At 40.7% G+C, this 27,269-nt stretch overlaps 1 protein-coding gene across 16 annotated transcripts in view; it reads right to left on the reverse strand.

The window, feature by feature from the left end:
* The window catches only part of PDE10A (phosphodiesterase 10A), a 183,791-nt gene that overhangs the window by 53,669 nt on the left and 102,853 nt on the right, over positions 1–27,269 (reverse strand). For 12 of the 16 annotated variants that reach the window (XM_083605845.1, XM_083605842.1, XM_083605857.1 and 9 more), the window contains one exon: positions 2,293–2,421. In XM_083605845.1, the coding sequence (XP_083461971.1) occupies positions 2,293–2,421 (129 nt within the window). Of the gene's footprint in view, positions 1–2,292; positions 2,422–20,801; positions 21,149–27,269 lie in introns of those variants that run through there. The other 4 variants (XM_083605858.1, XM_083605854.1, XM_083605852.1 and 1 more) reach the window with 2 other exon arrangements.

Genomic DNA, 27,269 nt, shown 5'->3' on the forward strand with positions numbered 1-27,269 from the left:
AGCTACTCCTGCCCACTAGAGGCACAAGGAAGCCCAACTCCATTGATTTATGGCTGTGCTTGTAAGTCAAAATAACTTCTCAACTTAAAGCTTTTGCAGATGACCTAGTTTTGACATTACAGGAGCCGGAGTCTAGTTTGAAAAGAGTACTACAACTGATTCAAAACTTTGGTCGAGTGGCAGGATTTAAGTTAAATAAGCAAAAAACTAAAGTTCTGGGGAAAAACATGACAGATATTGAGTTGGAACAGCTTCAGAAAGAGACAGAACTAAATGTGGTTAAAAAAGTTAAATACCTAGGGGTAAACATAACAGCAAAAAATCTGAGTTTATTTAAAGATAATTATGAAAAATGTTGGTCAGAGATTAAGAGAGACTTGGATAGTTGGTCAAGATTAAAACTTTCATTGCTAGGCCGAATAGCTGCCATCAAGATGAATGTATTGCCAAAAATGTTATTTTTGTTTCAGACACTGCAGATTGTAGACAAGACAGAGTGCTTCCGGAAGTGGCAGAAAGATATCTCTAAATTTGTCTGGCAGGGCAAAAAGCCCAGAATCAAATTTAAAATATTAACAGATGCGAAAGAAAGAGGGGGCTTTGCCCTGCCAGACTTAAAGTTGTATTATGAAGCTGCAGCTTTCTGCTGGTTAAAAGATTGGTTACTTCTTGAAGATACGGATGTCTTGGATTTGGAAGGTTTTAATAATGCGTTTGGATGGCATGCATATTTATGGTATGATAAAGCTAAGATAAATAAGGCCTTCAAGAACCATATTGTCAGAAAATCAGTTTTTAATGTCTGGACAAAATATAAAGACTTACTGGAGAATAAAACTCCGAGGTGGCTGTCACCCCTGGAGGCTAAGGCTCGGAAAAGAGCCAATATGGAGGCCAATTGGCCAAAATATTGGGAGATAATAGAAAAGGATGGTGACAACTGGAAATTGCAGAGTTTAGAAAAGATGAGAGACAAAGTGCGAGACTGGTTACACTATGCTCAGATTAAAGAAGTGTTTAAAAACGACAAAAAGTTAGGATTCCAAGTGGAAAAGTCAAAGTTAGAAACTGAACTGTTAGAACCTAAGACTAAGGTACTTTCAAGAATGTATAACTTGCTGCTGAAATGGAACACACATGACGAAATGGTAAAATCAACAATGATAAAATGGGCGCAGGATATTGGGTATAATATTATGTTTGAAGATTGGGAAAGGTTGTGGACCTCTGGGCTGAACTTCACTGCATGTAATGCGTTGAAGGAAAATGTGATGAAAATGATGTATAGATGGTACATGACCCCTGTCAAACTGGCTAAAATATACCATTCGTCTGATAGCAAATGTTGGAAGTGTAAGGAAAATGAAGGAACATTTTTTCACCTCTGGTGGACCTGCCCTAGAGTGAAGGCCTTTTGGGAGAAAATATATAATGAATTAAAAAAGGTGTTTAAATACACCTTTACTAAGAAAGCAGAGGCCTTTCTCCTGGGTATTGTCGGCCAGAGTGTGTTAAAAGAGGACAGAACATTCTTTTTGTACGCAACAACAGCAGCAAGAATATTAATTGCCAAGAATTGGAAAACTCAGGAGCTACCCACTGTGGAAGAATGGCAGATGCAACTGATGGACTATATGCAACTAGCCGAGATGACCGGCAGAATTCGAGACCAGGGAGAAGAAAGGATGGAAGAAGACTGGAGGAAATTTAAGACTTATTTACAAAAATATTGTAATCTGGCTGAGTGCTGAATAGGATGCCAGTGCAGACAATTGTCTACCATTAAAATAGATTTAAAGTCGAATTATATGTCAAACCAAATTAAGATTATTAATTAAGATGAGTTAAATGATAATTTGCTTGAAAATAATTTAATAATGATGTAAGTGTATGCGGGAGGTGTGGGGGAGTCCCATGTAACAATTGAAAGATGTTAAATGGACAACGATAAGTGCTTATTTGATATATGTTTTATTTGAAAACTTTAATAAATATATTATAAAAAAAAAAAAGTAAGTCAAAATAACTTCTCAGAAAGGAGGAGGAGAAGACATACTTACTCTCCTTCCTTGGAGGTTTTTAAGCAGAGGTTGGATGGTCATCTGTCATGGGTGCTTCAGCTGAGTTTCCTGCATTGCAGGGGGTTGGACTAAATGACCCCTGGGGTCCCTTCCAACTCCATGATTCTATGATTCTATTCCTACTACTGCATGTTCAAAAATGTATGGAAATACAATTCCAGAATCAGCCCAATCATCAGGAGAATGATTCCAAAAGTTACTGAAATATTACCTTCCTCTGTGTTGTGTTTCCTTCTCAGCCATTTTTCCACTGTTTCAGCACTTACACTTTCTGACACAAATTCATCCAGTACCTGGGGATGGAGAGAAAGATAGGCCTTCACTTTTTCATCTGTCAAACCTGAAAAAGAGAACATTGCTGTTTATACTATGACTATTTTAATGAGAGATGTTATGGAAATAACAAAAAAAAAACAATCAGGAATGAGCTCTGTTGTGCCATGTACATCAGAATCACCTGGCCTGAAAACTTTGCAATAATTCAAAAGGTGATAACAGAAAGATATAATGGAGGCCTGCAGTCTGCAAGTAACAAATTGCATGAAAGTCCACTAACTGACCACTATGAAATCAACCCATGAGCAGAAAGCTAAAGGTAGGCAAACAGTTGCTGAGCCACTGGCAAATGAAAACCAATGTGTAAATATGAAGGGCCAAGTGTCTGGAGGACCTTGAAAGAGAGCCAAGTAGACAAGTAACTAAATGGGGGGGGGGGCGGATCTAAAAATAAAGATTACCAGACATTTGCTATATTTCAAAAAGTGAAAATCAGGACACAAGGTGTTGAGCTTCCGATAAGGGTTGCCAAATTTTCCCACACATTTAAGCAATGTCTGCCCGGACACTGTTTCCAACTGCTGTGTTCCAGTTATGTCCAAGAAATTCCGGACGTATGGCAGCCCTATTCCCACCCCACCTCACCTGCGTGTGTGCTATCCATTGATATAGATCTAAGAAGCAATAGTGGATGCACATGGGTTGAAAGCAATACACAAGTCTCTACTGCTAAGTGGGGGGGCAGGGGGAGCGAAGAAATTGCCATTGCCAGATAGCACTGTGTGATAGCAACTGAATGATGGCGTGTACTAGGACTCCTCTCAGCAGCACAGTGCAAGGTCATGACCTGGTGAGTACCCTATTCATCTCATAAAACAAAACAAAATAGGAGCTATTTCCAAATATATCTCTTCTTCCAAAGAAAAGCATACACATATGAATAGAGACAAGTATGCACACACACACACACACACACACACACACACACACACACACACAGAGTAGTTAAGATTTGGATATAACCACAGACCTCAAGTTATTGCACTAAAAGGAAAGAGAAAGTGGAATCTTATAAAGGAGGTATTGTGATGATTTTTTTTCAAAGGAAAGGAATTGTACTTAATGAAAATATACCATGTCCCACTCCAATGTCACCAGATTCACTCCATTGGAATTACAATTGGCAAAAACAAATAAAGCCTGCAAACGGTACACATGTAGTTGGCTACTTAAGCAGACATGGCCCAATTCTGAGCTTGAACCGTTGTTGCTCTTCAATGGTTCAAATGTCACTTTCCCACAAGTTCCAAAAATGAAACAGGGCAACAAATCTCTGCCAGCATAATTCAAGCTTGACCTAGCCTCACACATCTTCTAGTCATTACACAAAGACAGAGGTGCTAGTTCCAACAGTATTTATTCCCAGAGAAAAATGGCCAAAAAGCTCCCTTCATAAGTTTCAAACACAAGGCAAAAATCTTGCATGCGAGTACTGACAAATCTCCTAAAGCTGGTCCGCCTGGTTTGTGTGTCACGATTCATCCCTGCTTGATTGTTGATATTGTTGAACCACAGCTCCCATCATCCATGACCACTGGTCATGATGACTGTGGCTGATGGGAGTTGTAGTCCCAACAACATCTGAAGCATACCAAACTTAAAGAAATTGGTACTAAACAAGTTTGTACTAGGAATGTTTCTTGCCTACTTTGAATAGACAAACCAGCAAGTATGTCTGTCTTTCATGCCTGCAACTTGTACAGCAGGAATGGGAAATCTCCAGGTGTTTTGAGGCTATTGCTCCCATCATACTGGCCAAAATGTGAGTTAGCATCCTACAGCATCAGGAAAGCTGCAAGTTCCCTATCCCTGTTCTACAGCATGAAAATAAAGACTCTCACTTTAAAGATAACGAGCGGGTAACAGCGGCAAACAATAGCACAGTTCTGAGAGTACTGAAGTAATCAAATACACAAATAAACTGAAAGCAATAATAATAGCCTGACAGACATGGTAGAATTTTAAACAGAAAATGTTAACATACATGACAGAATGTCATTATTCATGACAGAGTCATTTCTGTGTCCTCACTTACCCTTACTTAAAGCCCATTGATGTCCATGGTCCTGTTTATGCATAATAATGCAGGATCACAGTCACTGAGACTAAAACAAGTATCTTCAAAACACTGTACTAGAAAAACAACAGCTTACATTTAATAATAATTTTAAAAAAGCAGCTCTGGTCGCCTCATAACTTTGAGTTTAGCATGCAAGGTTTTCCTGATCTTACAAGTTTTTCATTGCAAAAATCCATTTCCTATCTTCACGTTGCAAGAGCAATACGATACAAATATTTTTCAAAGGTGTGTCGGAAACAAGTGCAGCAAATCGCCTAGAGGGAGTAAGTTGCATGTTTTCACAAACAGAAAACACACTGAATACAAAAGTGATAATTAGTTCTGCTGGGGACAGAACTAATTAGAATAACTCCTTAACTACTGCTTCTCACTTTGAATGCGTGGATAAGAAACATTTGTTTTAGCACAAATAATAAAAAATTATTCCTTCATCATCGTTATTTCTACAATAATAATATTTTTATGTAATGCTTCTAAAGCATTCAAAACACTTCATATACACTCATAATCCTTATAACAACTGACTTGTAAAGTCAGTATTATTCTTATGGGGGTATTGTGGCTGAGAGATGTACCTTATTTATGCATTACTCATGTGCAGTACAACTGGGTGTCAGGGGACTCAGCTACACAGCTGCAAATAAAACGTTTTAAATGTGTTGTAAAGTGCAATATAAAAATGTGACACTAGACGGCGACAGTGAGCTATGCCAAATTCAATGTATTTTTCAAAACATTTTTTTAAAAAACATTTTCACAGCATTGTTTATATGCGTGTAGATTCCATCCTGAAGTAACATCTAGGCACAAGGAGCGGCTTGCAACTCTGCCATTCTATTCAGACAATTGCTCACAATGCATGTTTGTTTACTTTTAAAAATCCAAAGTCAGGAGTAAGACTAAAGGTGCAGCCCCACTCTGGTCTGTGAACATGGCCTGTAAGCAAGTTACACAGGTGCAGGGATACATGGTCTGCCTAAGGCTACCTACCTAGTGAGCTTTGAATTATAGACTTACCAGCTCACAGTGCCTTTTATCAGCTTTGGGTCATAAACTTCACACTTAACTAGGTAGAGATAGCCTTGCCAGTTATCCATGTTCTTGCTACCTTCTTGTTAATATTTTATTACAATGTGCTTTGTGTGGAGCTGGCTTCAAAAACAGTCTAGAATTTTTTGTCAGTCCAAAATAGGGTGGCAAGCTTGTTAACTGGGACTGGGCGATCTGACATTACTCCTGTCCTCCGAGAGTTGCCTCCCAGTGTTTCTTGGCTCAGTTCATGGTGCTGGTTAAGTCCTGCATCATTTGCTGATAGATCACCTCCTCCCACATATAGCTACGCAGACAATGAGGTCACCTCTGAAGGCCCTTCTCCAGGTGCCCTCACCAAATAAGGTGAAGCAGTTGGCTACCAGGAAGAAGGCTTTGTTGGCTACAACACCCTGATGATGGAATGTCCTCTTCAGAGAAGCTCCCTTGGTGCCCACTATATCCTTTTTGATATGAGGACATTCTTATTTCCCCAGAATTCTAAGCAGATTTTTAATGACTCTTTAGCAGCATTTAATGGATGAAATTCAACACGGCACTAAGAGGGTTTTTTCATCAACGCATGTATTTCTGCTTGTCAGACAGAACCATGTCTCCTCTCCACCCCCACATTGTTCTGTTGGTTCTCCTGACCCTCCAGAGCAGATTTTCTTCTGGGAGGGAACATTGGGGGGGGGGAGCTCTTGTGCACTAGCTGGAGTCCTTCTGCTGGCTTTCACCAACATGCCAGGTTAGTTGAATCCAGTCAAATGCTTTTGCTTTTAGATCTGTTGCACTGGTTGAGAATTCTATTGGATTGTTTTATTCTTACGCTGCCTAATACTTTTCAATGCCACATTCTGCATTTTAAAATTTCTAAATTGTATTTTTAGAATATTTTAACTGATCATTGTCAGATGGCCAGGGAAACTTTGGTTATGGAGCAGAATATAAATGTAAGTGAAATCTCTTCTGCTTTTAAGTTATAGCCAAAGCATGTGTATACCACCGTTTAATATTCCTGCTGAATGATGGAATCTAGTGCTAAGAACACCCAGGATTGCTTCAAGAGAGTTTGTTTTATTTATTTATTGTTTTATTCAAGAGAGTTTGTTTTATTGTTTCCAGGGAGATTAGAGAACATTGGGTGTTTACTGAGCATTCATTCTGATTAGCTCGCAGGGAGGTTAAGTGACATTACACCAAGCAGATGCTGTCCCACTTTCCAGTTTCTATGTCTTGTCACTTTCCTTCTTGCAAAAGTCTGGTGCCAGGACTGGTTGGTTGGGCAAGAGCTCCAAACCAACTTTAATTATGCAACCTGAACTGGCCAATTGGATCCCACCCAAAAATAGAGACAAACTGGAAGTGCACAGCATCATAAAACACAGTCCTGTTTACATTGCATATAGATGCAAGTAACACAATCCATAGGTTCACCCAGCTCTTATGTTCACAGAGAACCCCTGAGTACGTTAGAGCTCAATAGATCAAGATGCATTACTGTAAATCATTTTTAAAAAATGAATTTTGTAGAACTATGAATATATGAGTTTCTAAAAACCAATATTAGAATCAGATATCCACAACTGTACTAATCCTAACCTACACCCCACCCCCAAGCACTGCCTGTTAATAAGTCTTACTTCAGAGGCTAGACTGATTGCAAGGCTGTGACCTTAAATTGGCCTTTACATTCTGGGAAAGCTTTTCCCACCCTGAAGTGGGAAACCACATGAGGCTCCAATACGGTTTTTTTAAAAAATTATCCACTATGAGACAGGATGGTGCATCCCAAAGAGCTAAATAATGTCCTGCATATCCTGGGAACAGGAAATTCCTACCCTGTGAATTCCTGTTTCAGCATGCAAAAGGGGGGATTCTGCAGTTTATTGGGATGACAGAAGGACTGGCCATGCCTTTGTGGTCTATGCAAGAGGCGTGAATCATAACAGAGTACCTTCCTGCCTCTTATCAAGACAAAATCCACAGGTAACAAATCCCTTTTCGTAGTAATTTTTTAAGGCATCCATGGCATGTGTGTACACTGCTTCATTTGGATTAGAAGCTAATCCCATTAAATGAATCCCTTCTTTGTTCAAAACATCAGAATTCAACAGTAATTTTATAATATCCTTTTCAAGTCAGACCTTTTTTAAAAAAATAAAATAAAGAATCACAATCCATTTAAGTGAAGAATGCACAGCACAAAAAAAGCCCTAAGCAGTACCTAACAGTTGTGCTTGGACAAAATCTGTCAACCACTAATAAACAGAATGTGTTTTAGTGGAAACAAATTGAAAGTATCATTTTCAGTTACAGAGAATATAATTGATTTATTCTCCTATCGAATCCAAGCTTTGTTTTCCCACCAAAAAGCCCTTATACCAGGCATAGGCAAACTCGGCCCTCCAGATGTTTTGGGACTACAACTCCCATCATCCCTGACCACTGGTCCTGTTAGCTAGGGATGATGGGAGTTGTAGTCCCAAAACATCTGGAGGACTGAGTTTGCCTATGCCTGCCTTATACCTTCTCCAACTGCCCATGCAGAGTACAGGTAACTCGCATTTTACGCTTGTTTTATTTACACGATTGCAGCGTTGCGTGGTTGGTGGAGGAAATAAATAAATAAATGGAGAGGGAGGAAACCCAGTCTCCGTTTATCTATTTCCCCCATCCCACATGCGCAAAGTTGTGATCACGGTTTACCCGGCTTTGGAAAGATGCTGCAAGGGCTCTGTCAGCATTTCAGAGGCCTCACACAGCCCTTCCAAAGCTAGGTAAACAGAGCATCAGGCGCAAGGGCTCTGGCAGGGTCGTAGACTTCTCCCTTCTCTTTCCCAAAGCTGAGCAAGCACCTATTAGGCTTTGGGCAAGGAGACAGGAGGACTCTAGGACCTTGGCAGAGCCCTACCTTCCCAAAACCAGATAGGCAGTCCTGCACATTGCACAGGAGCCAGTTCCAGGGGTTCATGGCTTTATGCATTTTTGCATACAAACATGGACCCCTGGAGCCAAGATGTGAGTTACCTGTAGCAGACAGGGTATTCAGGGACTGAAGAGACCTCAAGTTCTGAAGGGTGAGCAGCATATAGTCTTAAAACCCCTTTTAAAAATAATGCTTTGTCACATGCTACCTTGATATAGATCTTTTATCTACTAACCAAAAGGCAATACCATTTCACAACTGCTTTTCCCATTTGTTATGTTTCCTTTTACCTGCTTTCAGTCTTTGCATTCCCACTATTTTCAAAGGAAAATAAGGAAGTACAGTAAATAAGAGCAAGGCAAGGGAAACCTTTAATTAAGAGGCATGATTAGAAAGAAGATGGATACTTCTTCCCAAGAAAATGTTTCATCTGTTAGATGATAATCTAAGCCTTCAAAACCAACATATTTTTTTCTGTGATAACTGTTATTACATGTAATCTGTGGGCTAAATTACAAAGTTCAGCCTTAATTATGATCACTCTGCATAAGCATTAGGAGAAGCAGACCTCAAGTTTTTATGGATTGTTCCCTGCTTAAACTAAAGAAAAGCAGCGACTTCCTTCAGCACAATTGCAACAAAATTATCATTTGAACTTCTTGTTAAATTCATTTGACAGCAATTTCAGATTTATAAATCAGATATATTAGCTCCCTCTATTCATTGGTTTGCTGTTACTGAAGAAGATTGACAGGAAACCACATGCAATAAAGTTACATGCTCAATTGTGCATATCCAAATATTAGCCCACAAAAACTTTCAAAGGCACCATTTACTGCTCTTTGCCCATGAGCACTCCATACACAGAACACTAAAATACAGTGGTACCTCTAGTTATGAACTTAATTCGTTCCGGAGATCCATTCTTAACGTGAAACTGTTCTTAACTAGAGGCATGCTTTTGCTAATGGGGCCTCTTGCTGCCGCTGCGCCACTGGCACACGATTTCCGTTCTCATCTTGGGGCAAAGTTCTCAACTCGAGGTACCGGTAACTCTTCCAGGTTATCAGAGTTTGTAACCTGAAGCGTTCGTAACCTGAGGCATTTGTAACTCGAGGTACCACTGTATTAACATTAGTTATTTCAAAAAGTTCATGATCTAAGATTTTTGCTGTTTTGACATTCCCCCATTTCCCGCCAGTGGACATTACCGACTTTTTAATCAGTTAGCACAAGATTAATTATTTTAATTTCCCACCCTCGCATCCCAAATACAGTTTTAATCAGTTTCAAACCATAATGTTCTCTCCTATTTATGTGATCTAGTGCCGTCTCATTTGCTAAGCTCATATAAACTGAGCAAAATGAAACCCAAGGCCATTAAATTGATGCACCCTGTGGGAACATATAGAACACTTAGGTTACAAAATAAAGTTATTTAACACGCTAGACGATAAAGGGAAAATAATCCTACTTTAAAAATCACTAATTAAATTCTTCACTAAAATATTTTGTAAGTTAATCGTTCCAGGAAAAAACAAAAACCAATGTAGCATTACATTAATGAGCAAAATTTACAAAGATTTTTTACCAATACAAGGGGCTCACTGAACATCAAGGATGTTACATTTCTTCTGATGTAGTACGGTTGCATCTTGCACAGGAGTTACATTCCAAGGATGGTGCACATACAGTGGTACCTCGGGTTACAGACGCTTCAGGTTACAGACTCTGCTATCCCAGAAATAGGACATCAGGTTAAGAACTTTGCTTCAGGATGAGAACAGAAATCGTGCTCCAGTGGCACGGCGGCAGCAGGAGGCCCCATTAGCTGAAGTGGTGCTTCAGGTTAAGAACAGTTTCAGGTTAAGAACGGACCTCCGGAACGAATTAAGTACTTAACCCGAGGTGCCACTGTACAAAAACCTGTATGCCAGAACCCCCTTGCTTGACCATCCTTAACTTTCAAGCAAGGCAGAGCTGATGAAACATATAGGCATAGGAGCCCCTCAACAGTAGATTAAGACTGCCAGTCCAAGGAATGGTATCCAACTAACTTGTTCCATCAACACAAAGATTCCACATTAATGATATTATCCCACATGCTATCAGTTATATTCAAGAGTGTCCAGCTGACTTTAGTGATTTCATACATGAGCTAAATCAGGGGTGGCTAACCTATGGTCTGCAGGCTGAATTTGATTCCCCAGGTGATTCTGGATGGCAAACAAAGCCTCTCAGTAATTTGGCTGCATTTTCAGAAAAAGGGTTTTGTTTTTTTTAACAACAGGTGGCACTGTTGTCCTCACACTGTTTTGGAGAGATCTTCGACAGTCTGACAGCAGGGCTTCTTACCTTTTCAAGAGAGTCCCTCCTCCTTCTGCTGCAGCACCATTCTTAGATCTAAGAAGCAGAAGAGCATCCCTCTGTTTCCTATCTCAAAACCTTGGTGATGATGATGTGCCAGAGGCAGAAGGGGTTCTGTGTGTATGTCAATATGTGCAGGCTCTGTGTGTATGTGCACGTGTGTACGTGTGTACATGTTCATCTGTCCCCTCTGAGGTTGAGTGTGCATGTGCACATATAATTGGGCTCAGGTTGGCACGTGGTTCTCAGAGAGGTGGCAAATCCTCAATGTGGCCTTTGAGCCAAAAGAATGTTTAGCCGCCCCTGAGCTAATGACTGCAGCCTAGGTATGTAATAGCTAGATATGAATGCTAATTCAATTCATTATTTAAGGAGATGGGCACATAAGTAGAAACTTTCAAATCATGGTTCAGCTATGGACTACAGAATATTTTAATGGGTTGTTGAAGTTTTTAAATTACTGATGGCCATGCCACTCTGAAAGAGGAACACACATAAATATGGCAAGAAGAGGCAAATACCATGAAACCTGTTATATTTACGCAGTTGCAAACATAATTAGGCCATATTTGTATGGAATCATCACTGCATCCACTAGATGTGGCACTTAAGAGCTGAATAGCATCAGTAATTATGGGTGATTTTAAAACTCCAAGTAGACCTGCTGAAATCACCTGCTGAAATCAATATGCTTATGTTACTTAAGTTCATCCATTTTAGTAGCTCAACTCTGAGTATGGGTAATGCCAGATATCACAGTACAGTGGTATCTCAGGTTAAGAACTTAATTCGTTCTGGAGGTCTGTTCTTAACCTGAAACTGTTCTTAACCTAAAGCACCACTTTAGCTAATGGGGCCTCCTGCTGCCGCCGCACCACCGGAGCACGATTTCTGTTCTCATCCTGAAGCAAAGTTCTTAACCTGAGGTACTATTTCTGGGTTAGCGGAGTCTGTAACCTGAAGCGTATGTAACTGGAGGTACCACAGTATTAAATTTTAAAGCTAATACCTTTCAGTGAAGACATCCATTACTCAAATAAAACCAGTATTATCCCTCTTCCCTCACATAATAGCTGAAATATCACACAGACACCTTTCTCACTGATACAGGCTAGCATTCATGTTAATGTTAGATTTTGGCAGATCATGACTGCTTAGAACAGCATAAAAGGGGAGGATACACAGCTTGCACAGCATTTCTAACATAACATAAAAAATGGACCCGGAGAAGGGTGTGCACAGTACCTGCTCATGCACTTACAAGGGGCTCCCCTTACCAATACAAGATCAGCTCCATCTATGTTGGCAGCTTTTATCTCCAATTGAGAGAGGGAAGGTGAATTGCACCTACCTAACCTGAGTACTGAGTGTAAGTCAACAGCTTTTTAGATCCAGAACTGCTTTCTGCACAAGGGTCATATGAGTGTGCATTACACTTGAAACTGTGTGGTAATAATGCATAGCACAGAACTCCCTGCAGAGCACATATGGGCTGCATGCAGCCCTCACAAGCTTTCCCTGCAGGCAGCTGTGGGTTCAATCCATGCCATTCAAGCTGTGCCTGCAAAGGAAACGTGTTCCTTTGTATCCCTGACTTGAATTCAAAGAGAAAATCAGGAACAATCCATCCTAAATCTTCTTTCCTTTTTAGTCACAGCTTGAAGCAGGCTTCCTCAACCTCGGCCCTCCAAATGTTTTTGGCCTACAACTCCCATGATCCCTGGCTAGCAGGACCAGTGGTCAGGGATGCTGGGAATTGTAGTCTCAAAAAACATCTGGAGGGCCGAGGTTGAAGAAGCCTGGCTTAAAGTCTCGCGTCACAGTTTGAGCCTTCCCATAACTCATGCCATATATGGGAACAGGTCTGGAAAAGTTGGGCATCAATTGCCGTAAACAATTGTACAGGAAAGTTTTTAATGTTTGATGTTTTGATTTATTGGAAGCCACCCAGAGTGGCTGGGGGAAACCAGGCAGATGGGCAGCATACAAATAATTTGTTGTTGTTGTTGTTGTTGTTGTTGTTGTTGTTGTTGTTGTTGTTGTTGCTGCTGCTGCTGCTGCTGCTGCTGCTGCTGCTGCTGCTATTATTGTTATCATTGCTATTAAACAGCCTGGCTGGCCAACCTCTGATGGGTTTAATTAGGTCCATGAGCTGCAGGTTTCCCTCCAATACTGCAGCTCTTCCTTAAATGGTTTTAAATCCATAGACTACAATGCAGGAAGTTCAGCATGCTGTGAATACAGTGGTACCTCTGGATGCGAACGGGATCCATTCCGGATCCCCGTTCGCATCCAGAGCAGAACGCAACCCGCATCTGCGCATGCACGATTCACGATTCGCCGCTTCTGCGCATGCCGTTATTTTTAGCGTCTGCGCATGCGTGAGTGGCGAAACCCAGAAGTAACACGTTACGTTACTTCCAGGTCGCCGTGGAGCGCAACCCGAAAACACTCAACCTGAAGCAACTTCAACCTGAGGTATGACTGTACAAGTCTATTTTCATGTCAGAAACAGAGGCTTAATATTACTCATACTGTTTTCTTCTACTAACTTCCTAAAGTGACATCTGTCTCCAACGTACATGACATTCTTGTTAGATCTCTCATGGCTCTGCTTCATCTACCCATTATGCCCTTTGATTTTGCTTCTTTCCACAGCCATGCACATTAAAACAGGGGTGGAGACCAGCCCTCAGGCCCAATTAATCCCATCAAGCCTCTCCATTTGGCATACAAGGCAGTATCGACCAAGCCACATCCACCTGCCCTGCACCTGACATCATATGATCCTCAGGCCTTGCAAAGCGCCACACGCCAGGCTCTGCAAGCACCAATGGCCAGTTGTATGTCATGCCTTGCAAAGCACTGTGCCTTTATCCCCAGTCTGATTTCAAACTACAAGGACGAAAAGAGGTCACCTGATGTCACTGTGGCATCAGGTGATTGAAACGTGGGTAGCCTCACCTGACTGCCAAGCCTGGTCCACTGGGTGTCTGCCCAGCAGTAAAGGGAGAAAGGGTTGCTGATTTATCCAGAAGAATCCAAGAATTTTCTCCATTCTTCTCTAAGTAATTATTATGCACGTCTTACCTAGTATCTTTTTTCTTTCTTTCAGTAAGCCATAATTCACTGTTCTCAAGGTACTTTGTAATGGCAAAGTAAAAATTATACCAAAAATAACACTCATTTAAACATAGCTCATTATCCATCTGTTTTCATAATTTCCATTTCACATGAGAAATCTTGAAAGAGCTATTTGAGAGTGGGAAATATTGAGGGAAGTAAAGTTACTTCTATAAAAGGACATGACGTTACAGCCATGGAAGCCCTGTCGGACATTCGGGTTCCAAAGAAAGTTTGCAAACTAGAACACTCACTTCCAGGTTTGCGGTGTTTGGGAGCCAAAACGTCCGAGTACCAAGGCATTCAAACTCCAAGGTACGACAAATTACTGGAGGACAGATCTATCAACAGTTGTTAGCAATGGTAGCAACACAGAACCTCCAAGTCCAGAGGCAGAGTTACAGGTGCGGTGAACCCAAGAAGAATCTGGTAGGTGACTGTTAAAGAAAGAATGCTGCACTAGATGGAACCTCAGTCAGAACCAATGAGGTTCTTTTAGTCTTATAGTATACATTTTAAGAACCGTTCTGTGTTGCTGAATCTTAAATGCCTGACAAATTAACAAAAATGTCCTCATGTCATAGAAAACTGTTTTTCACTGACAAATCTGAAAAACTCAAATAGAAAAACACAAAACTGTTCTACATAACAACCCAGAGGCATGATACAGGCAGAACTGTATTAAGTTTGAAACAGAATTATTTGGGTTGCATAATTAAACAAATAGTCTCAAGGGAAGAAAAAAAGGCAAGGTAGTAACTATGTAACAATTTGTTGCAATGTACATTTCAGTAACAACCAACTATAGGCATGATGAGTGTCCAAATAGCTTTTAAAAATTAATGCACAGAGTAGGAACATTATTATTTTTTTCTTAACAGAGATATATTGAGTAAAGAAATTATTTCTGAGTTACATAAAGAAATATATATACAGCCATCCTTGGAGTATATCTGAACGTATTTAAAAATCTATTTATAACCACCAAAATTGAAATGCAGCATGAACTGTTATTTTTATTTAATTATTGTATTTACATCCCACACTTTTCTGCAAGGAGCTCAAGGGCGCATACATGGTTCCTCCCTCCTCATTTAATCTGCACAACAACCCTGTGAGCTAGGTTAGCCTAAGAGGCAGTGATTGGCCCAAAGTCACCCAGTGAGCTTTGTGCCCAAATGGGGATTTGAACCCTGGTCTCCCAGATCCTAGTCTGACACTCCAATCACTATGCCATACTTGGGCCAGCAAGAACTCCAACTAAGTAAAAAGTTGGAGTATGTGAAATTTTCAAAAAAAAACCTATTGGCAAACTATGGGCTATGTAATGTTTTGAAATAATGTGCAAATTCTAAGAAGTTATTTGCATTTGGTACCCTCTCTCTCTTTTCTGGCACAATATATGGACTTGCACCCTAAGCTTCTATAGGGAGAAGCCCACTCATGGAATGCTCCAACTGGTCAAAGGCGCAATTTTCATTTACTTCTCCTGCCCCCACCCCACTCCCAAACAACCTGCTCTAAAAGATTGGAGGACATTATGGAACAGGGGTCAGCAAACTTTTTCAGCAGGGGGCCGGTCCACTGTCCCTCAGACCTTGTGGGGGGCCGGACTATATATTGGGGGGGGTGACTTAATTACTATGCCCCACAAATAACCCAGAGATGCATTTTAAATAAAAGCACACATTCTGCTCATGTAAAAACACCAGGCAGGCCCCACAAATAACCCAGAGATGCATTTTAAATAAAAGGGCACACTCTACTCATGTAAAAGCATGCTGATTGCCAGACCATCCACAGGCCAGATTTAGAAAGTGGTTGGGCCAGATCCGGTCCCCGGGCCTTAGTTTGCCTACCCATGCTCTGGAACAATGCAGGAGGTGGTGCTGGAAACTCCAGGGAAAGGAGAGTGAAAATAGTCCCCCCTCTCTCTCACAGACACACACACACACACACACACACACACACACACACACACTGCTATCACCAGTAGGAGCATTCATTATACCAAATACACTTTTCATGAACAGACGGAGCCCTTCTGTTTGTGTTAGGGCAACTGAAGATCAAAGCTCTGACTATTTTGCAAGACAAACTTCAGAACTTACGAACAATTTCCTTAAGCCATGCAGAATTTAGCTGAGTCTTCCTTTTTTACAAACACTGCATGTTGCATTCCGTATCTGATTCCAACAGCACAATGAAGTAAATATTGCACACGGTGATTTAAACACTTTTCTGGTGGACATTTGTGCTTGCCAAGTAATTTAGGAATAATACTAAATAGTTTGAACAGACAGGATTCTGGCTCTGTTTCAAGGAAAGCAATAAGATGTTTTTAAAAATGCTTCAACAGAGCTGCCTTTTTCAGACAAAGAACCTTTCTTCCTCTCTGGCGCACATGTTTGGGAAGAGAGCCAAGGTGCTACTTATCAGCTGTTTGACATCAGGGGAGGACTGTGTGCGTCAGAAGGCCCAGTGGGGACTCCTGAGTTATGGCAATGGACCATGTGGTTCTTATCAGCTTGTAAAGCCTTGCACTTCAGCCACTGCAGCGTGAACGGGGAGAAAAGGAGGGGCAAGAGAATAAGGTGATTTAAATAAACGTGAAGACTTGAAGGCTTCCCAAGCTGTCGCGGGCTAAGTGTGCTGCAGCAAGTAGCACTATGAATAAACACAACTTCTTTGGTTTAAACTCTTCTCACCTCCCTCCTGTAGTAATTGCATAAGGACAAAGTGTTCAAAGCAGAGGAGGAGCCCTGTTTGCAGAATCAATTGTTCATAAAGAAACAAGGGTATGTACCCCTGGGATGTGGAATACAAGGTGGACTGTTAAACAGCATCCTCATTATTTCAATAATATTCACATACATTGTGAATACTCTGTCAGGTCTGGCATTTACTTCTGAGCACCAAAAATAGCATGTGTTTTATCTGTTCTGCCTTCTGCAGCAAATAGCTTGTTCAGTGGAATTTCTTCATAGGCTGCCTCATGCCAGTTTCTAATGTAAGGGCCAGCTTAGTTTGCAACCCTGGAATAATCCATAGGCAGCATGGAAGTGTATGAATTGTTCCTTCTCCAACTACTGTATCAAGGTCTGAAGCAATATTCAGCCTAGAACACATGCTGATAAGCACCACTGGCTCACAGAGACAGAAGGGAAACGTTAGCAATTTACTTCCAGAAATGTTTTTTCAACCTACAGCTTGCTTTAAAAAAAAAAAAGTGCTGCATTTTTTTTTAATGGAAGTATTTACTAAATTGTTAACTTGTTTTTAGCTTTCATTGAAATGTCTATAGATATGTCATCTGAGCAAGTTCCCAAAATCTATCATGAATTTTGCCTTCTCAGAATCTGTTGGCAATCAAACTAGGCAGACCACCTACTTCCCAAGTAATTTCACTCACTTCAGTTGGAATTCTTTCACTTCCATTTAAATATGTACAGATGATGAGTGAAAGTGAATGGTACCTGTGTACAAGCAGAAAGGACTTCTGCTTGCACAACAAGGCTTTACCCTTCCTTGTCTCCTTCCTGCAGCCACCTGTGCCCTCCATTAATCTGTGGCAGAGGGCTAGGGAACCCTCAGAAGCCACTGGCAGGAGGTGGCTGACATTATCAGTCTTATAGCTTCACGTCAGAGTGCAAGTAGATAAATAGGTACCACTGTGGCAGGAAGGTAAACAGCGTTTCCGTGTGCTGCTCTGGTTTGCCAGAAGCGGCTTAGTCATGCTGGCCACATGACCCAGAAGCTGTACACTGGCTCCCTCAGCCAATAAAGCGAGATGAGCGCCGCAACCCCAGAGTCGGCCACGACTGGCCCTAATGGTCAGGGGTCCCTTTACCTTTACCTAAAGTGACAAGGAGCCATAGTTTAGCAACAGAGCATTAGGTTTACATATGTAAATCAGGCATCCACAAGTCTGCTTGCCATAGGTGAGTGCCCCCCAGACACCTGGCAAGCAGAACCACAGGCGTCATATACACTCTTACCCCAGTGGTCTCATTTCCACAGCGGTTTTTGAGCAGGTACAAAACAGCTTGAGTCCTTTCCAAATAGGGCAGGCTACCACTGTTGTTGCTGCTGCTCTTTTACCTTCTATATAAACCACATAATTGAGAGAAAAGGTTCTGCTTCTCCTCAAACCCTCTAGGTAAACCAGAGAATGCAGGGGAGGGGATTGGTGAGGACCACAAATACTGAACTTCTGCATAACACAAAATTCCTGGATCCAACAGTGGCATCTCCAGTTAAAAAGATCTATAGTCAGAGGACTTGAAGACCTTGAATAGCCACTGCCTGTCACAAAGGTAAAGTACAGATCTTTCGCCATAGAGAATGACGTTTCAAATAGCAAGTTCTTAAAATTCCATTCGCTCATGAAGTTTTATTTTGTCAGCAACAACAAAGTCCCAGTGATTCCCAAGGTCTTAGCTGCCGATCAGAATAGGTAGTACTTGGCTCAGACAGACTAATATTTTAATGCAGCTTTATATTTCATATGTACCAAGTACAATGACAAAGAAAAGCCTTTTCTGTTTAATAAAGAAAAGTATATCCACTCCCAGTATAGCAGCTACCCTAACTGCAAATTTAGTGAAAATGTTCATATACTGCTAAATAAGAAGTTTCCTTTATATGCTATGTATGTCTTAGAAATTGTGAGGATGCAGGGTTGTGCTCTAAAAATGAAATTTCTTTTTAAATTTAGCACAGCTCATCAGAATACCAGAGTTCACTTAGCTACAAATTTACACCACATGAAAAGAATTGTTTTATTCAAGCTTCACTGAAGAGCTGGGTAAAATGCCTATGCAAGTCCTTGAATTATCATGACTATGTTGTGTTTCCATATTCTAAGTTTTGTTACCATATTCAATGAAGTCCTATTGCAAAATAATTTTTGTCAAATTTTCTACAGCAAAAAAATGTTTGGTGTGGAAAGTATTTCCTGAACCAAAAACCATTGCATAATTGCAGAACACCTTACTGACTTCTTCTTTTAATACCAAAGGATTTTGTTTAATTTAATAAAACTGTAGTGTCTACATGACAACACATTCAGTAAATTCACCAAGCGTGTTGTAGAAAAACATAATATTCAACATAAGTAAGAGGTAAGGATTGGATTACTAGACTTAATTCTAATCTAAACGAAAGGATGTGAGCCCTAGTCCATAAAAGAGTATGCCATAATATATTTCAAGGCTTAAAAATGCCACAGGATTCTTGTTTTTCCTGCAACAGACTACCATGATTACCACTCTGGAAATCTAAAGTGCATAGAGCTGTTGATGAAGAATGTTCTCCCTAAACTTTACACCTACTTTTACCATTTGCCTATTACCAGCAGTACAATTGTACATCTCCCACTTACTTCACTATGGTTCAAGTGAGCAGAGTGTCTTTACGGTGTCCATGGAATGGGATTATTCCAACAAAATGCAAGGTGGTGGCGGGGGGTTACTTTCAATATCACACTCTTTGATATCTGACTAGATCTTAACAGCCAAGTGAACTCATACAGGGAGAAATTGTTACTGATAAACCCAGGCCATTTTAAGCTTAAAGGGTTTAAACCAGCACCTTGAATTGCTCCCAGAAGCAAATATTAGTATCCAATGAAACAGGTGCAGAACAGGCTGAACGAGAAGCATATAAACTCAATACAGTGGTACCTGGGGTTAAGAACTTCATTCGTTCTGGAGGTCTGTTCTTAACCTGAAACTGTTCTTAACCTGAAGCACCACTTTAGCTAATGGGGCCTCCCGCTGCCGCTGTGCCACCGGCATGCGATTTCTGTTCTCATCCTGAAGCAAAGTTCTTAACCCGAGGTAATATTTCTGGGTTAGTGGAGTCTGTAACCTGAAGCGTATGTAACCCAAGATACCACTGTAATAACAACGACAAACAACAGTAATAGTAATATATAAACATTGTATTGATACGTTTATGCATTCAAAATATATTCGTTGTATTGGCTGCAATCCAAATAAACAGACAAGTAGTTCTGCACTCTGTCCTTGTTTTCCTTAACAGCAGCCTCCCATCTCGGACTGAAGTGAAAAACTAGCACTAGGATTTATCTATGAACAGCTTTTAATAAATCTCATTGACTTCACTCACCACAGCCAACTTTTCTTATAATTCACATACCACAGAAGAGTGCAATGTCTGAACTATGCTTAGTTATTATGTATTGATTTATTAAATTTAGTCATCACTTTTTCAAAGCAAGTCTAAAAGCAATTTACAAAGATTTAAAAATGTAAGTCTAAAAACCTACATAACAACCACTTAAATAAGAGATCCTCAGGGTCCCTTCAAACTCTACCGTTCTATGGTTCTATGATTCTAAGAATTAACTACCAGTGGCGTAGCGTGGGTTGTCAGCACCCGGGGCAAGGCAAGTAATTTGCGCCCCCTAACCCGTGGATTTGCGCCCCCTAACCCGTGGATTTGCGCCCCCTAACCCGTGGATTTGCGCCCCCTAACCCATGGATTTGCCCTAACCCCAGATGTTGCGCCCGGTGCGGCCGGCCCCCCTTGCACCCCCCACGCTACGCCACTGTTAACTACTAAAAGACAAGCACCAAGACAAGTTAGAGTGTTGGACTACTCAGGTTGAAATCCCTACTCAACCATCTCATTAGGTAACCTTGGCTAAGTCACCATCTCTCAGTATAACCTACAATATAGGGTTGTTGAAAGGCAAAAAATGGAACTGGGAGAGAATCAGGTATGTTGCATACATTTACTAACTAAAATAAATGAATAAGCTACTATTTCACTAAGCAGTTTGCTGCTCCTGTAAGAACATTCACGCTTTCAGCTGAAAAATGCTCACCAATTTTTTTCTCTGCCACTGAAATACAGTTCTCAATTCTAGCTCTGAGGCTGGCTCTACTCTCTGTTGCTGCTAAGTTGTCTGGTATTTTCGGTGAATTTCTTCTAGATGATGCATCACTTGGGTTCTGAAAGTATTCATCCATATTTCTCATAACAAGCACCCTGAAAAGTAACAATGCTGGCAGGGCTACAAAAGTTTAGTAGAGCACAAGACATCTAATATTCTCATGCTACCTCAAAACAGTGCCCAGAAACAGTTTTGGGCTAAAGGAAGTTATGATCTCACTGCATTACAGATAACAGATAAAGTTACGATCAGCAGATGCCTTCAACTGACAAAGTGACTCATGGAACTCTCACCCCTTCATCTCTATGACATCACTTTAAATGCAGTAAGTCATTACTCGTCTTCTCTCAACACTATATCACTCTAAATCAATCCAGAAAGTTTTTAAGACTACAGTGGTACCTCACGTTAAGTACTTAATTCGTTCCGGAGGTCCGTACTTAACCTGAAACTGTTCTTAACCTGAAGCACCACTTTAGCTAATGGGGCCTCCTGCTGCTGCTGCGCTGCCGGAGCATGATTTCTGTTCTCATCCTGAAGCAAAGTTCTTAACCTCAAGCACTATTTCTGGGTTAGCGGAGTCGGTAACCTGAAGCGTATGTAACTCGAGGTACCACTGTACTTATTCCCACATTAAGTAGTCCACTACCACAAAATAATAGTTATACAAATAAACATCCACACAGAATGACTCCAAATGTACACACACACAAAACAGCCAATACAGAAATATTCAAACCTAACAGTTATGGCCCCTCACTATAGCCTCTGCCAAGTTAGACAGCATGATCAAAGGTCCCAGAACTTTTGCATGACTGCAAAATAGTGGAAGCCAGAGAAGGTAGCCTGTTGTGGTCTATTGCCTGTCTGACTCTACAATAAATATTGCTGCAAACACACTGTCTGTGGGTAAATGGTTAAGGAATCACTCTCAATTCGGAGTTTTAGTGCTTCTAGTCTCATGGCCCTCTGAACTGATCTTTTGCCCTCTGAACTGATCTACAATTTTGTTTTCAACAAAACCAATTACTGAATGTTATTAGCCATACAGAATATGATGTATGGTAGAATGGGATGCTAATGACCAATACGAAGATGAAGGTCCACTAGGCTTGCATGTTGAGCACACTGCTTGATGGAAGTGAATCAAGGGCAACTTACAGCTGCCAGGCATGATCCCTCGATACCTTCCATATGGGCTGTGTCAGGAAGATTTTAGGCCTCGCATGACAGGACCAAGTCTCAAAGAAAGATGTGCTTTCCCAAGCCCACATTCCCAGCATGTTTGCATTTCTGTCTCAGCAATGTTTACACTGTCTTGGTCATGTGCACGGAATGGAAGATGGCAGGATCCGCAAGGACATGCTCTACAGGGAGCTGGCTTCAGGCACCATACCTGTTGGCAGACCAACCCTGCTTTGCAAATATGTTTACAAACGTGACATGAAGTCTGACAACATTGACCCAGCAGTATAGAAATCCACTGAAAATGAGCACAGTGCCTGGAGACAGACAGTCAGATTGTGTATCCACAACAGTGACCAGAGGAGGAATGACCACTAGGAGGAGTGCAGTGAGAAGAAATGCCATGGTGCACCCATAGTAGCAAAACCAGACACCTTCATCTGCCTCACCTGCACATGTCTGTCCTATAATCCATCTCTACAACCACAACAGGCAGTGTAACTCTTCAACAGTTTGACTTTGCCCCCAAAGGCTCAATTTCCCATAGTCAACTGAGATAGATGGATGCTGACAATTAGCTATAGATGTAAGCTTTGACTTGTTTGAACACATAAACTCAAACGTGCAAATAACTTGCTTTCTCACGTAGTGTAAAATAAGCATTGTCCCTAGCTAGGCAGGAAGCACCGCTTGAGAAACCCAAATCGATAGCTTGTTTCCAGCTCAAAGACAGTTATTTTATATTTACAAATAAATAATAAACTGAGCATGCTCCTTACATCTTTCAATTGCATGGGGGGGGGCTGTTTACAACTGGCAGAAGCTTATAATTGTTGCGAGAAATGCAAATTAAGCCTGACTTATAGCCATTGGCTCTTTTAGTACTATGGAATGTTAATTACCTTTGTTTTGGTTTTTTCTACTGTGTTTATTGCCATTATCACTTAACCACAAACATAACATTCTTGAATGCCAAATTGGACACCATTATCTCCTCTTTTTATAGTTGTTTATTTTCATACTATGTTAATTTGTGGTACGTAGGATACTCGTGCCTTTTCCCAAAAAATTTCTCAATGGCAGGCAAAGAAGAACTATGAATTTCCTCTCAGGCTTTCTTCAGGATCTAAAAAGTGGACACTAAAGCATGTTAGAAACCAATTCTCAATTTAGATACAAATTGCAGGAAACTTTTATGTCCCTTATACTGTGCTCATAACTTGAAGCCTAAATATTTCACTATGAAGAACAAAGTTCCAATTTAACCAGAGCTCCTATAGTGCTTTAATTTAGGAACCAACTAGAGCTTGATGAGGGGAGCCACATTTGTTTATTTATATGCCTGACCCATTCATGTCTAAAGCGAAGTGGAGTGGCTTAACTTTTACAATTAAAATGTGTGTGCAAGGGAGCTCCCCTTCCTTATCTCAATGTGGTATAGTGGTTAGAGTCTCAGACTAGAATCTGGGAGACCAGGGTTCAACTCCCCATTCAGCCATGATGCTCACTGGGTGACCTTGGGCCAGTCACTGCCTCTCAGCCTGACCTATCTCACAGGGCTGTTGTGAGGATTCAATGAGGGGGGGGGGGAGCCATGTATGCCACCTTGAGCTCCTCTAGAAAAAGGTGTGTTATAAATACAATAAAATAAATTTGTACCCTGTTGCCTGTAGCACTTTCATTTATGATTCAAGAACTAAGCCAGGAGACATTCCTGCAGCAACAAAGCACAGGGGGGTAAGGGAGAGGAAAGCATTAATTAAGTTGCCCTCATGCTCATTTTGCTATAAAATATAGGTCTCCATCACCCACTTTAGAGGCAAACAGGTCACAGCTAAATAGGGCAGGCAAGAATGGAAAAGGTCCAATTATTTTTGTTATATTTGGAGATGGGGTTATAGAAAGAACTGCAGCGATTAAATAAGGAAGAGATGACCATGAGAAGTCCACCCTCATTTTCTTTAAATACATGCCAGGGGGAAAGGTTTAATGCCAAAGTGGAAGTGAATTACATCAGTAGAGAGGACCACTACTGGCAGAGCTTCCCAGTGGTAGCTCAGGCCATGTGAAGAAGGGAGAGTTGGCCAGTCGGTCCATGTGGGTGTTTGTCTATCCTTCCTTCTACTTTTTTGCTGCCACTAGGTGGGTGTTGCTTCCCCATCTCCACCCCGGCTGCCTTCATCAAGCAGCTGAAAACTCCCTTGTCTTCTTCACAACATTTAACTCTTAAGATGTTACTCATGTCTTACAAAAAGAAACCCGAGGTCGTTTAAGACAAGGTTGGTACCTCAAACCACCAGCTTTATATGGCCAGATAGTTACTGTTCCTGAGTTCTGTTACAGTTCAGTGTATGTATGGATAGCTCAGTTGGTTAGAGTGTGGTATGCCAAGGTTGCAGGCTTCCACCTGCACAGCAGTGGGCACAGCCCTCTACATTTGAATTGTTTCAGCAACAAAGTAGTATGTGCTTCTTGCTCAAGAAATGCAACAATCATAAAACAGGAAACTCAGTTTAAATCAGTGGTTTAAAATTAATATTTTGTTCTCAGTTAGTTAAATTGCCTCCATCTTTCCTGGAGTAAATTCTTTATACTTTGTGGTTTGCTACTATTTTCCTATATGTGTAACAGCCCACTCAGCTGCATGCTCTATTTTTCTGTTAATGAATGCCTGTCCCTCACTATATGCAGACGGAAAAGGCATGTTTGAGCAAATAATTGCATCCAACCCTCAAGTGCCAATATTAATGCACTTGAGCATTTACATTTCTATTCCTTGAAACTCAAGGACACATGGGATACCTGGTTCTCCCCCTTCTAATTTGATCCTCACAACAATCCTGTGGGGCAGGTCAGACTATGATTACTTATGGTAGTACTGCATGTTCAGCCTAATAGCTTGTTGTTAGAAAGGCCCTTTTTCAACCTTCCAGTCAAAGCTCCTTGTTAATAGTACTAATAGCATTACATCTCCACAAGTGCTGTTCTGCATTACAGATCAAAGGCAATTTCTCCTATTTGAATTTTTTATGAGGGTTTCTGATACTCAGGCACGCTGGAATATTGTGTGGCGTCTTTTCATGTGCATCATGTATGTGAAAACTTTGGTTTTTTTCTGCATGTAAGTCCTGTGATGTGGAAGTACCTTCTATCTGCCATTTTGTACACTGAATAAACATTTAATATATAGCTGAACTGTACAGTAACTGTATTATTAGGGAAGGCCTTTTTTTAAAAAAAACCACAGCATTTGGTTTAAGAGGACAGCCTTTCATTAATTATCTTATGTTTGTTTTACACTGGTGCTTTGATATAACAGTGCCATGTGCTAACAAGGTACTATTACACCAATCCTAGAGTACCTTCTAAATATCTCAACACAACTGGTCAAGTTGTGAGTAGAAACTTCTGGTAGAGAACTGAAGTAGCTGTATTTATTTGAAGTTTCCCTTGCACGCGCCCCCCCCCCCACACAAAAAAAAGAGATTTTTTGCCAATGACAGTAAAGGATGGGTTTTACCCTCCTTTTCTGAGCGGGAAAATATTAGACGAAAGAACGAACAGAAACAGCCAACATTTCTCAGTAATTTGTGTACTGCGTGGAAGATCAGTCCATTAATATAATCCAACTGTAATCAGCATGGCGAACTATAATGAATCCTTTGGAGCTGACTTCCTCAAAGTCCCTTTGAAACCAGTAAGTTTTCATTAAAGGGAATGGAGCACTGCTCATTTGACCATAACGGTGAAGTCAGAGGAAGTTGCTCTGGCTGGGGGATAGTGACATTGGGGAAAAAACCTACGTCATAGTTTTGCTACAAGGACAAAAGGGGGAAGGCAATATATACTGTCTGAAGCTCCTTGGAGGAAAGGTGAAATATCCATACTTCTGAATAAATAAAACAACCCCTTTCATCTCAAGCTATTTTTGTGGTAAAATTCCACCGCTAAAAGGGTGCATTCCCATCCATGGAAGAAAATACACTGGTATCCATGGGTAGAGTTCTAGCAGCTTTATTTTAGGAATGAAACTGCCTACCAAAGGAAAAAATACACTGGAAATAAGCAAACAAGGAAAAACATCCCTTTTAACAAATTGTTAAAGAACCATTGAATTTGTTAATACTTTGAAGCTGCAACCCTATACATAAGTATGCAAAGGGATTTATTTCTGAGTAGAACTGTATAGCAGGCGCTGAATTGTACAAGAAATCTAGCTCCGTTTTTTCTTCTGCTGATTTAATGATACTATACCTAGAAACAGTGTTCTGGCACGGAGTAAGAAATCCTTATCAGAAACAATCCCTAACAGTCTAGTGGTTTAAACAAATCCACATTTGATTACCCAACATTAAATAATGCACAGAACAGAGTAAATATACTAAAGGAAACACCTGCAGAAATGATTTACAAAACCAGTTTGAAAGAAAAGTTATTTGAGAAAGAATTAACTCAGAGGCAGAAGAAAAGCTTGTGGTCACTCCTTCCTACAACTTGCTTGGTTCTCAGCAAAATGGGTGGGTGTGGGTGGGTGGGTGTGAGTGAGGTCTGTTTTTACACTAGCTATTGGATCCATAAAGCAACTTGTGCAAGTGGAAAAACATTTCTGCTCTGATATCAACACAAATAGCATCAGCAGCCACACCATTCTGAAGGATCATGCAATTCCAGAAGCGGATCAGAAGTAGGAGATAAGAATAGGATTGAGTTGGATTGTTTACAGTTCAGCAACCAGCAGAGGGAGTACAAAAGTCTAAATTATACTTATTTGTTTAAACTGGCATTTTGAAATAAACATAAGAACGTTTTGTACACAATGTACAAAAGTATGGAGAGTATTCTAAGAAAAAATGCTGTTTTGAAGGGGGGGAAGAAATAGGAAAAGTGTGCGTGCAGGGACAATTAGCAGATTATATGCCTTATCTACAATCCAGCATACATTAAAAGTCCTATTAAGCCTGGTTTAATGCAATGTTTTCCAGAAGTCACATTGAAATCAGTGGGACTTACACCCATGTAAGTGTGCATGGGATTGAAACACCAGGAAATTCACAATTCCAACATTTCAATAGGATTTTGAACAAATTTCTGTGCACAGAACTGTAGTCTTTGTTTTTGTTTTAATAACATGCATGAACAATTTTGAAGCATCTGGAAGTCAAAGTGAATATTTCCCCAAACAAACGAGGATTACAAGCACTATGTCACTGTTAA

Source organism: Podarcis filfolensis (genome assembly GCF_964270895.1).
Source record: "Podarcis filfolensis genome assembly, chromosome: 3".
In the NCBI taxonomy this organism is placed as follows: Eukaryota; Metazoa; Chordata; class Lepidosauria; order Squamata; family Lacertidae; genus Podarcis; species Podarcis filfolensis.